General features: G+C 39.0%; 1 protein-coding gene across 1 annotated transcript in view; it reads right to left on the bottom strand.

Annotated features, from left to right (window-relative positions):
* Window positions 1-3,833: 3,833 nt before the first annotated feature.
* MEGF10 (multiple EGF like domains 10) overlaps window positions 3,834-14,664 on the bottom strand; it is a 164,936-nt gene continuing 154,105 nt past the window's right edge. The window contains exons 23-25 of the mRNA XM_059417484.1: window positions 10,634-10,678; window positions 9,640-9,846; window positions 3,834-8,337 (exon numbers count right to left, since the gene is read on the bottom strand). Of these exons, the coding sequence (XP_059273467.1) occupies window positions 8,162-8,337; window positions 9,640-9,846; window positions 10,634-10,678 (428 nt within the window). The 3' untranslated portion in view covers window positions 3,834-8,161. The remainder of the gene's footprint in view (window positions 8,338-9,639; window positions 9,847-10,633; window positions 10,679-14,664) is intronic.

The raw sequence follows: 14,664 nt of genomic DNA, 5'->3' as shown, positions 1-14,664 counted from the left end.
AGGTCACCAGCTTCCTGAACTTGAAGCTGTCATCATGAATGACGGCAGTGGTAACATGCGATGGAAGGAGCAACATTTCCAAGTCACCCAAGAAGAATGTCGAGGAAGAGCAAAGTCAAATCCCACTGTTCAAGTAAGCAGAAGGCATTTATTCATCCATTAAATTATTTTTTAAAAGATTTATTTATGAAAGAGAGGGAGAGAGCACACACAGGGAGATGGGAGCAGAGGGAGAGGGAGAAGCAGAATCCCGATGAGTGCAGAGCCTGACATGGAACTTGATCTCATGATCCAGAGATCATGACCTGAGCCAAAACCAAGAGTCAGACATTCAACAGACTAAGCCACCCAGGCACCCCTCAATCAATCAATCAATCAATCAATCATTATTGGACCCTTGTCATCAGCTGGACATTAGTGTTCTAGTGATACAGCAGTGAACCATTCAGAAAAGATCTTGCCCTCATGAAGCTTACATTCTAGTTGAACAGACAATAAAGGAATGAACAAAGTGATTAAATAATATGAAACTTCAGAGATCAAGTCTTGATGGAGGTAATCATCAAAGATGATGATACAGGATGGTGATTTCATCCCACAAAAGTAGTTAGGAAAGGTCTTTCTCAAGAATTAATGATTGAGCAACAACCGTGATTAGAGTTTTCCCCTTTCCTGATGAAGACTATAATTCAACGCCAACTATTCTAGTTCCTTCTGGCTCAAAATAATCACATGTCAACTAACACAACACCCACTTGATATTGACCTTATTCTCTATCTACCACCTGCTCAAGAGCTAATGGATATTACAGATTAATACTTTGAAGCAGAATAGTCTTTGCTAGTTTCTTTGTTCCAAGGGTAATTTTTATTTAAAAAAAAAAACACTGTAATATTTTGGGGGAAAATAGTAAATTTTTAAAAATAATGATAACTAGAATCCTATGAATATGTAAACAAGACCACAGGGATTCTTACGGTTTTTTTACTTTTTTTCTTTAAAAATAACAGTTACTCCTTTTATTTTCTCTCAAGACATAACATGTGCAAAATAAAAAAGTTCTTGCACATTTAGGTTTCTACAATTTAAGCATTATTACCTTGAGTTATTAAAGTCCACCCAATTTTGGATGATGAGGTTGAAAAGGTAGTTCATATACAAAATATGAGAGGCCCAGAAAGAACCAACCCTCCCCCTTTTTTTGTTACACCTAGGAATTAGATATTTCTCTGAAGCAAAATAATTCATCATTTTGGCTTTGATATATTGATTAAATTATTGTATCATATAAAAATATATTATTGTCAAACCAGATTTACGAGCCATCTATACAAAATGCATAATAAGAAAGATGATCTTTTTCTCATTAATTATAAAATCAATTTTATAACATGGCTCCAATCATTGGAACATGATGACCAATACTAGCTCTGCTTTCTTCGTAATCCTCTGTAGGAGGATTGACTTCATAGAAGTCAAGTGCAGAGCCTCCAAACATGCCCGTGATAGGCATTGACTACTGTGACGATCTATTTTGGCTTTTGTCGACACTCAGTTCTTTACCTGAATTTCAGGGAAGCAAAATGAAGTTCTATTGTAAACCCATGGGAAGCTATGTCTCAAATCCCTGATCGTGGCTGGAACTGCAGAGGGGACCCTGTTTCTGTCTGTCTTCCTAACAGTCCCCATGTCCAAGCTGCAGCTACAACAAAAGGTTCAAATGTTAGTCAAGCAGTATATTCTCTGTTTTGTGTGGTCTTTAGGAGAGGTTACAAGAAATCCGCTTTTAGGTATTTCAAGATCACTTGTTCCGTGAGCGTCTCGATCCTCGGCTAATAAGTATACCACGGCAGATTACCCGCTTTGTGGCATATGTGGATTTTTCCTTTGCTCTATCACCATTGAAGAAGTCCAGGCCGTCGATACAGGAGGAAGAGCAGCCTTTCATAAGCCCACAGCCACGCAAGTGGCAATTTTCCTCCTGATCGCACTTCAGTGATTCCTTCATAGCAAATTCAATAAAGGGTGCTAAGCTGGCGTGTCAGTATTTTCAGTGAGTCCTGTGCCCGTCTATCACACAAGCTCCTTTCTCAAATCCTGGGGCCCTGGCTCTTTCTGGTCCATGCTAGTCGGGGCAGAGGTTTCCAGCGGAATGGAAGACAGGTTATTTAACGATCTGCTGGTGGGTATTTCTAATAAATATTTAATTAATGAATGAGTTTGGGAAGGTCACCAGGATTTCTCGCCCTCCATTTTTCTTTTCATCAGTTCTGTTTCATTAGCCCAGTAGGTCCTTTCACAACTGAAAGAAAGATATAAAGATCTAAAAGACTCACATTATGGAAGGGCATCATTTCTAGAAGTTTTCTTTGATTACTACTCTGCCATGGCACCTTTTCCCCCTTCTGTAGCAATTGTTTCAACGTTGAGTGTCCTGGATGAGATTTCCTGTTTTTCTTGTGGTTGTGCTTCATTCTCGGAAACACGAATTCAGCCTTAGCTGAATCTCATATTCCTCTACTGAATTTTTAAACTGGGAAACCACTGTTTTCAATTCCAAGAAACTCCTCTGGTCCTCTAATTCCATCCCTACAAGAGTTTAAATCGTATTCTATGAGGGTTTCCTCTGCTTTCCACGTTGGCTCTGCCTCTGTAACAGAAGTTTCTTGTCCTTTTCCACACCAGCCGATCTTGCTTCCATCTGAGCTGCAATATTCCCATGAAGCGGTTGTGATGTTTCTCTGTCTCTTCATATGACAGTGTGCTGGCTTTCTACACCTGTGCGTCTCTCTGGCTTTCCTGCATACTGACAGCCCCTGGGATTTTTCCTTTGGTGGTTACCAGTGATCCCCAAGGGCATTTTGTGAAAGCCTCTCAGTTTACAAGTCCAAGGAGGGATAGGCTGACCTTAGCTCAATGTAGAAACTATCCCTCTTGAGATGCCATCAGACAAGGGACACTTAGCCTCTCACAACTGTGTCATGCAAACAGAAGATGCTTTTTTTCCCTTCCCCCAGGTTGGCCGGCCCTTCCCATGCAGCCCCTTCCCTAGTCCACTCCCATCAATTCCAGCAATCCCTATTTATATTTTGTTCCTATTTGCATATTCTTTCAGGAACTTGGTATCTCACAGTGTGTGGAACTTCTTCAGGTTGCCAAGGTCAGCCCCTGACTTTTTCTGGATGGCTGTATTCTCTAGGATGGGGAGGTGAAGCCAGGTCACCATCTTCCCAGAAACCCACATCCACACATTTTAAAAGCATTCTTAGTTCTGAGGAAGATAACACACTCCTGGAAGATGAAATCATATTATTATTGCTTTCCTAAATCACCATTCTAGAAATAAAATATATACAGAAATGCATAATAGTACAAAAATAGATTGGGATAAGGTCACACAAATATGTAGCTTTTATAATATTCATTAAATGCTCACTTTTGATTTACCAGCCTCATCACTCATCTGGTTACTATAAAATGGCTCAGGTTATTAGCTAATTTTTCATAATAGTAATGATAGCTAACATTTACTAGCTATCTACTATGTGTCAGGTCCTGAAGTAAGTGTTATGTATGCATAAAGTTATTAAATTCTCACGAACCCCCTATGAAATAGGTAGTATTCTTTCTAACATATTATAATCTAGGAACCAAGGCCCTGGGAAGTTAAGTAACTTACCAAAGTCACACGGCTAGTAAAATGATTTATTTCCCTAATTAAATAATAGCTTTAAAATAGCTCATGTATCATATTTTCCTGTATCCCCAACTGTGCTTGGCACTTGGGCCCTCAGTAAACAAACAGTAATTGAGAGAAGAAGCAATGTTTTATTCATAATTGATCTCTAGAACACAGCACACTGCAGAAATGTTTTAATTATAAAGTAAGGAATTAACAAGCCATGGAGATTTAAGAAACAAGTTCACATAAGATGACCTAAAGCTATTTACAGAAGACTTGACTCTTAGCCACTAACCTGGGTTGCTGGAATCCAAATATGTACAATACATTGCCTCTGTCCTTAAAGAACAAGCAGTCTGAAGGGAAAGTAGATGCTTGAGCAGTTAAATATAATAAAATGCAATGGTTTTTACATGTCTATATAAAGTGCTATAGGGCTAGACATGAAAAACTACTAATTTTTCAAGTGAGATCATAAGGTTTTTTTCTTCTTATTAATTTAACAATTGAATCACACATAGAAATAAACACCACTGTAAAGTTTTTTTTATTAGAAAGTTTATTGCATTAATCTATACTCATTTGGTGATATAAATGACAACGTAAGCTCATACTGACCAGAGTTTACCATCTTTGGAAAAGAGAGAGATTTTCACACTGAAAGTAATTTTTGTTTGCTACAATCAGGAAAATTCTTACGTATTTGGATTTTTTTTCCTTTTAAAAATATATGCTGCAATTTGTTCATATCAAAAGGAAGCATGGAGTAAATACTGAATGAAGACCCAGTGTCAGACCCAGTGTCAGAAGACCCTAAAAGGGCAGTTTGCTGTACATCTTAGTGAAGAAATAAGCACTCATCCACACCTTGTGACTCACACTTGCCCATCTGTATACACTGCCATTACGTAAAGCTTTTAAGATCAAAATATCTATTAAATACTGAGTTGGAATAATAAAGACATTTCCTGAAGATAGATGATTGGTTATTAAAAAAAAAACCCATAACCTTAAGACACAATTTTTATGACTTCATCTTATTCTAAGTGGTAACTGGACTTCTAATATTGACATGAATTAATAGTGTAATACTCCTATGCAACTTTTTCAATATTTATGGTTTAAAACTCCCCAGTAATTGTCAAGTACTGCTGTGGCTCTTAGGATGGTCCACATTTTCATAAAGTGGTTTGCATTTCTCACAGCACACAGTGGTTGTGCTAATGGAGTTGGCTGGGACAGGTTGTAACTATCTTACAAAATTCTACCTTGGCTTTCCTAAAATTGGTGAATATAATTTACCATAGACATAATGCTAAACATATTAAACTCTCTTGGCATGACTACTATGGCATGTGAAAGGAATTTCTATCAAGCACTGTAAATAATTATGAAATATTCCTTATCATGTAATTCACTATAAGTAACATAATGTCCACATGAAAGCAAGTATATAAGCTATTACTTGGGCCACTTTTGGTGTATTTATCTATAAATACAAACAGTTTATAAATTGTCTGACATATCTCCTTCTAGGGAAAGAAGAGTTTGGCTGACATTCTGACGTGAATGGCTTTTCCTTCGTATTGCCAAGCATATTCATTGCTCTGACCAATGTAGGATATGAGGAAGAAATTAATCTTAGGGTCCCAAATGAATGAGCTCAAGGTCATGAGAATAGATTCACGGTGTATGAAGAATGACATCATCACTAAATTACATTTCATATATCTGCAGGGGTCCAAAAGGTGGCAATTTCAGCGGGGGTGGGGTGGGGTGGGAAACTTGCCAGGTCTTTTTGTCTTTTAATTTTCATTCTGACAAAAGAAATTCTCTCCTTTCCCAAATCTAGATCAAAATATCTAGGAAGTTTTGACTTCTCAATTAGATCTCTCCAAATATACCATGTTGTTTTTACAATATCCAAAGGCTCTATGTGTAATTGACGTTTGAAAAATCTAGAGTGAACTCTGGTGAGCAAGACTCACCTCTGATACAAATACGGTGTCAGGACAGCATCAATCCTGAGCAGCTGGTCCAGCAGAGAGAATGTACAGGGAGGGATGGTAGGGCTCCTTCCGAGTCCACATCTGCTGCCCGGCTTTCTGCTTAAGATGCTCTTGTCTTTGTACAGGAAGCTCTCAGGATTTTGGTGAATTTTTGTTTTGTTTTGTTTTGTTTTTTGGTAATATAATGAGGGGGAAAAAAGGTGTTTTTTTTTTTTTAACTATATTGAGGGCATTATGGGGAAACTCAAATGTATCGTGGAGCAATGAAGAGATGCTTCTTAAACAAGAAGGGGGATAAGATTTTTTTTTTTTTTTTTTACCAGAAAGGACTTTTCATGGCTATTGACCCACAAGTGTCTCAGTTAAATGTCTACCCACCCCGTAGAGCCAATGGTCCACCAAAGGGTAACTGCTGAAATGAACCAATTGTTTCTAAGGCGAGTTCCAGGAAATTCAAGATGTCCTTGAATTAACTTTGGGGCTCTTGACAAGAAACAGCCATTAAAGGAGTGAATGTCCAAAGTGTGTATCATCACCATCACAGGGGCAGGTATGTGATATGAACTCACTGGATACCCCAACTTGATAACTGGCAGGGACAATGCCTAGCAGAATGGGTGCACAATACATATTTGTCAACTGACTCACTGAGACACCACATAGGGTTTCATGTCTTTAAAGATTCACAGTCACTGTTTCCTCTCATGAAGTTGCTTCCTCATGCAGCTTTTCAGACCTTCTGCTCACCCAGGTAGGTCAAGGAGAAACTGGCTTCCTTGCATCACGTTGGCATTCTCTTCAGACAACTACCTTGAAGTGAAAAATGTTAGTGCATGACAGGTATGCAAAGGATGAGCATCCATTCTGGTTTGCTTGGGACAGTCCAGATTTACGCCCACTGTGGGTTAAATATTCATAATGCCCTCATTTACACTCATAAGTGTCCCAGTCTGGAAGATCAATTGTGTGATCCTCCCAACGAAGGTCTTCAGTAAGACCAATCTGTGGTACTCGTTCCATAATGAACAGTTACTCACTCCCCTACCCCCTGGCTTAACCAAGATTTGGAGCCCACAGATCAAAAGGAGCTCCATTACTATTAAAAAGCTTCTCTATTTCGATTATAAGCTACTCACCCCTGGTTACTTTGCAATTTTAGTAATGACCAATTTTAATAGATTTGATTTATGCATTTTCATCTCCTCCCTCTAAAAGAATAAAAAGTACAATGCATTTTATCAAGCAAAAAAGATAAGTGGCAATAATACAAGAAACAATGAACATATAATTTTTTTTCATTAACAGTCCAAGCACTACAAAACATAGAATATACAACTTAAAAACAGAAATACAAATTAATGAAAAATGGGGTACACGTCATATTAGCAATGCAAAAGACCAGCTTAAGCATAGTTTCTCTAAATCAACAATTAATAAAAGGAAAGTGCCCTTTTCTCAAATATGCACAAAAATATTCCGGTCACTTCTAGGGAAAAGTTAATCAAAACTTTCTGCTAATTCTATATTACAGCATGTGTTACTAATGGTTTACAAAACCGAAGCATCTTCTTACACTTAAAATTTACAACCTTTTCCAATCATTATACACTCATTTAACCCGGTCTGTCAAAAATAAAACTATTTCATTTCCATATTTATGAAATAATTATTGATATGTTATGGACCTTCAGTGGTGAATATGTACGAGAGGGACAACGATCAGAATGACATCATGGGTCAAAAGTGGGCCAAGGGTCCAAGTAGATAACCCTCAGCCAACTACACCTGTATACTGATTCCCGAAATAATTCTACTACTTCTAAAATAAGTCTAATTTTTCATTTCTTCATCCTAAAAAAAAGTCTAAAGTTTTCATATTTAAATGGGCTAACCAATTCTAGAGTTTACTCAAAGTCTCTCCAGGCATGCCACTTGACAGAACATTTCTTCCTGGGTTCATATTATCTCTCTAAGTCTGAGTCCAGCTGAAAAAAATAAACATAAGGACTCAATACTATACCCCTTCACTTCTACATGTTTAGTGATTCACACTAGATTTTATGATAACTGCACAATCCTCGGTACAGGTCTGCAATGCAAATGAGAAAGAAAATATTTAAATTTTAATTGTTCAAGCCATAATACCAACAGCCACCGTACCCCATGACCCCCTCCCGAAGACCTCCGCGCAGTCATGCTTTCAGCCCAGATTTTATAGGAAGTCATGCTTCACAAGTGCAGTTCTAATGCTTAGAAGAACAGGAAGTCACATTGATCTCTCCTTCCCAGCCACCTGTACAAGGTGGACCTACGGTCAGTCAGCCTTAGCTTTTTGAGCTTTCTGGTTCATGTCCAACAGTTGCCTACCAAGTAGATTAACATTCACCTAAGGTGGCAAACTTGAGCTGGAGAAGAACCGAACTGCAGTTCTGGAAACTGTTTCAGTGGCTACCAAGCAGTCCTTGGGTGTCATTCACTGCCGCTGCCGCTGCCGCCGTCCTCTTGCTTGGGGGAGGGTGAACTGTCTCGGACTGGCAGCAGGTCATAATGGCAAGGGATGTGACTGTTCTTTGGGAGGTCGTATGGATCCTGGGTGAGATGCCCATTATTGCTGAATATTCCTTGGACAACACTCACTGTAGGTTCTGTGACAACCAGGGACACATTAATTTATCAGCAATGGAAAGTTTTAAAAAGAATAGAATATGGCATTTCTTGAAAATTTCACACATATAGGAGGAGCACTTCTAAAAATGTAAAGAAACATTATTTTAATGAACAAAGGAGGGTTTTATAATCACATTGAGGTGGCTACTCTACATCTGTCAGACCAGCTGATGTGTACATTGGAGTTCTGAACAGAAAGGTGACCGTAGGTTGGGATGAAGATACCCAGGGACTCGACAGAAACCCTGGATGTGAACTGTTGTCTGAAAAGCACTCTGTAGATAATCTAGTCCAAACCCTTTACCCTATAGGTGAGAAGACTGAGGTCTTATCAGGGTAACTCAATTCATGGAAATACTTAACAAGGTGACTTTAGGACTCAGGACCCTGGCTCTCAGTTGAGTTCCCATGTTAAAGTGGTGGGTTTACCAGAAGGTTCAAAGGGGGATTGTAACCAACTTAAAAAAAAAATAAATTTAGGTCACTATACCTCCCATTTAAAAGAAAAAAAAAAAGCTGTCTTAATTCTTTAAGAAGTTATCTTTTCAGAGACATGTCTGTGACATAAATTAATTACTAGCTACTGGAGTTAAATTAACTACTTCATTTACAAGTTAACAAGTAATAGAGAATTTTTTGAAGTTTAAATCATAAACTTGAGAGAGACAGAGAGGAAAAAAAAAACCTAACTAAATATATAGCCCTATTCTACCTACCCAGTGACAGCTCTGATGTGTTTCAGCTTTCCCCAAAAGGTATTTGTAAGGGGCAATCAAAGTAATTCTAATTTTAAATTGAATTCTTATTAATTTCCATCCCATTCACATCCAAGAATATTACCAATATATCAGACAAATTTAAAAGTAAAATGCTTCCATCCTGCTAAAAGCATTAATGTAATGAATATGCAACCAGGAAGTAGAAACACCTGTTTCATCCCCGTGAACCATTTGTTTAGGCTAACTCCACACCAGAGCTAAGGTGAGACATATGCTATTCCACAGGTGTGCTCAAATAGTCACTATGGTTACAAAACGAAAGATGGACAGCCAAGTGAGAGATAAAGAAAATTTAATTAATTTTGCTAAATGTGATTTTCGTTTCCCTTAAAATTTATTTGACACCAACTAATATGGTCACTGAAAACACAGGTTGCATTGAAAATATGGACCAGTGTCTTCAATCATGTTTATAAGAACTGTTACTGTATGCTCAAGGACTTTAAAACTGTTTTTTAAAAATTCCTATATTAGGTTCTTTCTTTGGTTAGGGGAACTCACCAACTTCATAGACATTCTTGTTGGCTGAAGTTGAGTTATTGATCTCTGCATAGGGGGAATCTCTCCGTGCTGGTGACTTCATCTCCACATAGCCACACTCTGAGTTTTTGGGGATAAGTACAGGCGGATCTTTAATAGTGGCATATGGGTTTTCAGAACTGCTTAGGGAGCAGTTACTTGAATTATATTCAGAATTCTTTCCCAGATCTGTGAAGAGAGATGGGGGAGAAAAGCAAATGCTATTGCAGGGACATTAATTTTTTTCTTGGTGGTAATATACTCAGGTTACTTTTTTCTCTTTGTAGCTAGTTTTCTATAATTACATATACCAACAGCAACACCATACATTTTCCACCTGTTTTGGAGAGAATCTGCTTTAAAATTACCCATCTGTAATATTTAGCTCCATTTTCAGGTGAGTATCAATGTAAAACATTGTGGATTTGATTTCATTTTGATTTTGTTTCACACTCAAAACAATTTCCATTCTAATTTACTAATAGTCTCTGAATTCTCAGAGGCTTCAATCAAGAAACCACCCGTGGATGCCCCTGGGAGCACAAGATAGTTCTATCATTGTGGTGAGGGAGGTCTTTGTGACGTGAGACTTCCTTGTAAAACTTCAGGACTGGGCACAAGAAGTTATTCATGTAAAGATGCTGAGCTCTTGTTTTCCTTGCTATTTCCTTTTTCATACATTTCTCTCTCTCCGTAAGTCCTATATCTTTTCAAATAAATAGGAGTGTTTCCCCAGCAAATGGAAACCTTTGTTCCTGCAGACTTATGCTCTAACACCACGCACCTACAATCACGCTCTTGACCTCAGTCAAACATGTCTGTGTGTCTAGTGGTGTAATTCACCACACCAACAACTGACCATTTTCTCTACACTGCCACTTTTGCTTGTTTAGCCAATTATTTCAGTCTCTGATATAAACTGCTTTTTAAATTATGATTCTGATAGATGTATTTCTTCCTTAAATTTACACCATACCTTTCAAAGATTTTCCCATATAGCTTCTGTCAAGTCCAAAAGCTCCTGTGATAAAGAAGAAAAAAATCCCCAGTGAGATCTGGAAACAAGAGAAAACCCATCTAATATTCCAAGGTCATGGAGAAGGATGGTTTGGGCACCTATGATCTGCCCACTGCAAGAAATAACCAAGAGTGCTGCTTTTCAAACCTTTGTTACCAGGTTGCTCATGCTTGATATTTTCAGCACTTAGAATTTAAAATACATATATATATCATTCAGATCATCCTCCTACTCATTTCCAGTGACTTCGGGAAAGGTTGATCAGTACAGGTAGGAAATAAGGCATGGGTGAATTGGTATACTTGATTCAAGGTTGCACTGTGGAAAGGACATAGCCAGGGCTAGAACTGAGACAAAGGACTTCAATTTCATCACTCGCTCACCACATGACTTTGGGCAAGCTCTCTCTCTGTCAATTTTTTTTTTTTTATCTCTAAAATGAGATAAAACTTTACAGGGCTGGTGTGATCATTAAGTGAACTAGACCGCATGAAAAGGGGTCCTAAACTCTGAGGCGCTGTATAAATGAATGGTAACACAGAATGTGTCCTACGACCCCCAGCTTCATTTTACATGGAGGCATTCCAAGATCATTCCATGATTTTTTAAAGAAATGTTATAGTCTTACATCAGAAACAGAGAGTAATGACTAATGACAAATATTCAAATAAGTAGGAGAATGGCTAGGGGACAATCCCCTGCGACTGTGCATGTCTCCTTTAGAGTGGTAGTTGACTCAAGTTCTGATGTCCTGGAGGACACACTTCTGTGAAGAGGGAGCATCCCTTAAAGGGAGAGGGTGTGTCTAATATCGTGGGACAGGATACAGGAATGTCCTCTTTTCTCAGAGAATATTTTCTCTCTTTTGGGTCTGGGTTGTGAAGCCTAGCCATGCTCCCAGCTGGCGGGAAAGGTGCCCAATTATGCAGGGAGGCAGGATAAGGATGTATAGTGAATTAACCTAATCAAAGTAAGCTCTGGCCTTTGCCCTTAGTTCCTGGGAGAGGATCTCTAAGTCCTTGGACGATCCCACCCAGTAACAGTGTTTTTGTTGACCTGGGGCCTAGGACTCCACTGGGTAGTGTAACAAAGAGATTTATGGAAGGGTATTTGGGCCACTTCATGTCAGCTCCATCTCCAGATGGGCTGGTCAAAAGGTCAACCACATGGGCGGTCAGCCATGTTGACCTTACCAAACTCTCATAAAAACTCTAGACACCAAGGCTGAAGTGAGCTTCCTTGGCTGGTAATACTTCACGCCTCTTGTCATATACTGTAGCCAGGAAAAGTTAGCACTTTCTATGATTCTACTGGGCAAGGACAGCTGGAAGCTTCTGGCTTGGAATTTTCTTTGACTCTGCCCACTGTGCCTCTTCCCTTGGCTGATTTTCACCTGTATCCTTTGGCTGTGATAAACTCAAACCATGAGTATAATAGTTCGCAGGGAGCTCTATGATTCTTTCTGCCAAATTATGGATCCTGAGGGTGGTCTTAGGGATTCCCAGACCTTTGTAAAAAGACAGCATGAAGAAGGGTAGGACCTGTGGCCTCTGAGAACTCCCTATGAAACAACTCTGTCTCTGCTGCTCTGCTGGATTCACTTAGCTGTCTCCAGACTTTAGCAAAGTCTTGTTAACTGTCCATCTTGATCTTAGCTGTGTAATGGCTAGCATTCCCCCAAGAGGCTCAGGAGAGGAACAGCCTGAGGTGGAGAGTAAATTAGGGAACAAGAGTGGCACCGTGACACCAGCACACCTGCCAGGTTTTCTCTGGAGACTATTTAAATGAGGGAGCAGGCGGGTTTCCTCATATAAACTCCCATTTGTTCCAATCCCTGGATAGATGCTTTCAAATGCTTTGCTTAATCTAATTCACACAATGAGTCACAACATGATCACTAGCTCTATGCCACAAATGAATGGATCTTCTTCATGGGGGTGATTAGCCCAGTGCCATATAACAGAACCAGGAGTCGACCCCAGGGTTTTTTGTGCCAGGTTTAGGCTCTTTCAGACAACATCACAACAACTTCTCCATCATGTCAAGCACATACACATTTCAGCATCCATAGTGTGCCCTACCCAGTCCATTGTAAGGGAAGACTTTTTCTGGTCAGTAACTATAAAGGGCCATTAAATGTAGAATTGCTCTTGGATGGAAACTCATGAAGGAGACCCAGAATTTCCAATGAAGATGTTACATTCTCAGTCTGGTGGGTCTTAAGGAGATAAAAAGCAGAGAAGTTTATATGTTACCACTGCAGGGACTGGGTCCTAGAGTTAGGACTATATGTAGCAGGTGAAAGTGGAGTAAGAGAACTTTTCCCTCATTAGTGCCAGCTAGTACTTTGCTGATATCAACTCACATATTCCTTGGAGCTACAAGAAATCTCTCTGATGTTATATGATTTGGCTGATAAGTATACTGTGAATCTGGTATCTAAATAATTTGACCGTGTTCAGAAATGCACAGCTATTTAATAATGTGGATAGAGAATGCAGACGGAAGTTAAGAATTTGTATTTGTTTTTCTACTTTAACATTTACATTTCTACAGTAATAGGGGATTCCGGAGCCCATACTGACTGGTTCCTCTATCTGGCTTAGGTAATTTGGCGTATATGGTATTCCCAGAAAGAGCAGGGGAGGAGTAAGTAGTTGGAAGATGAACTTTGAGACCTGGCTTTACCCTCTTCCTTCCATGAAATCCTCTCATGGGCAAGAAGTTAACCTCTCTGGGTTTCCCAGTTTATTCCTCTAAAAAACAAGATTTATGGAAGGGCCCATCCAGTAAGGTCGTCAGATTCAGCAAATAAAAACAAAGGAAGGACATTTCAATTTGCATTTCAGAGAAACAACAAATAATTTTTAGGGTAAGTATGCCCCATGCAACTTTTGGGATATGTTTATACTAAAAATATTTGTTGCTTATCTGAAATTCAAATTTAACTGGGTTTTCCTGGCCACTCCACCATCAAATAAATACAAAAAAGGGTTTGCTATCCATAAGGTGAGCACATATCAGTTACGGCTTTATCAAGCACCTCCCTGAAATCAGGGGCAATGGCTTAGTAATGGCACAGTTCACTCAGTGGGGTGTCACAGCAGCTCTTTAAGGCTGGTCCAGGAGGCCTCGCCCCCTTTCCAGGAGGCCCACAAGATCAAGACTGTTCTCATTATAATACATCGACATTATGTGCCTGTTTCACTCTTGTTCTCTCTCAAGTGCATTGTGGTTGTCTAAGAGCAGCACCAAGTGTGGGATCACCAATGACTGAATGGAGAAGCAGATATGAGAATCCATCTTCTTTGAAGCCAGATGTTAAAGAGATCCAACAAATGTAAAACAGTGCCACTCTTCTCACTAATTTGTTTTTGTTTCAGAAAATGTGGGTATTTTTTTTCATAAAAATGTGTTTTACATTATCATGAAATTAATTACTGTTATTTTAAACAAAGCAATAAATAACTCTTTTAAATGGTCTCAGTTTTAATTTGTAATGTGGTATCAATAGATATAACCCATAGTGAAAGAAACTCTTCAGGGCTCCTGATAACTTTCAAGAGTTATGAAGCGGGTCTGATTCCAAAATGTTTGAGAAGCACTGACTATATTCCTGTTGATATCTTCATTTCCTCACCTAAAGGGGAAGCGGCCCTCAAGTATGGGTGCCCCATATTAAAAGACAGCAAAGGGGAACACACATCCTGGTACCAGCCTGACAGAATTCAGACTCCAGCTCTACCATTTAATAGGCTTTAAGACTTTTCTCGGGGGACTGACTCAGTTTCTCAACTGTTACACGGACATGATGATGACACTAACAGTACCTACTTTTTGGAGTACTTGTGAGAATCATGCAAATGAATATTTGTAGAGTTAGAATGGGAGCTACAAGCAGGCAGAGATTCTCATCTCTTTTTATCAATTCCTGGCACACACTAGGACCTTAATAAATGTTTGTTGGGTAGATAAAGCACCCAGGACAT

Source organism: Mustela nigripes, chromosome 12 (assembly GCF_022355385.1).
Source record: "Mustela nigripes isolate SB6536 chromosome 12, MUSNIG.SB6536, whole genome shotgun sequence".
Taxonomy (NCBI): Eukaryota; Metazoa; Chordata; class Mammalia; order Carnivora; family Mustelidae; genus Mustela; species Mustela nigripes.
This window is presented reverse-complemented; position numbering and strand designations above follow the sequence as displayed.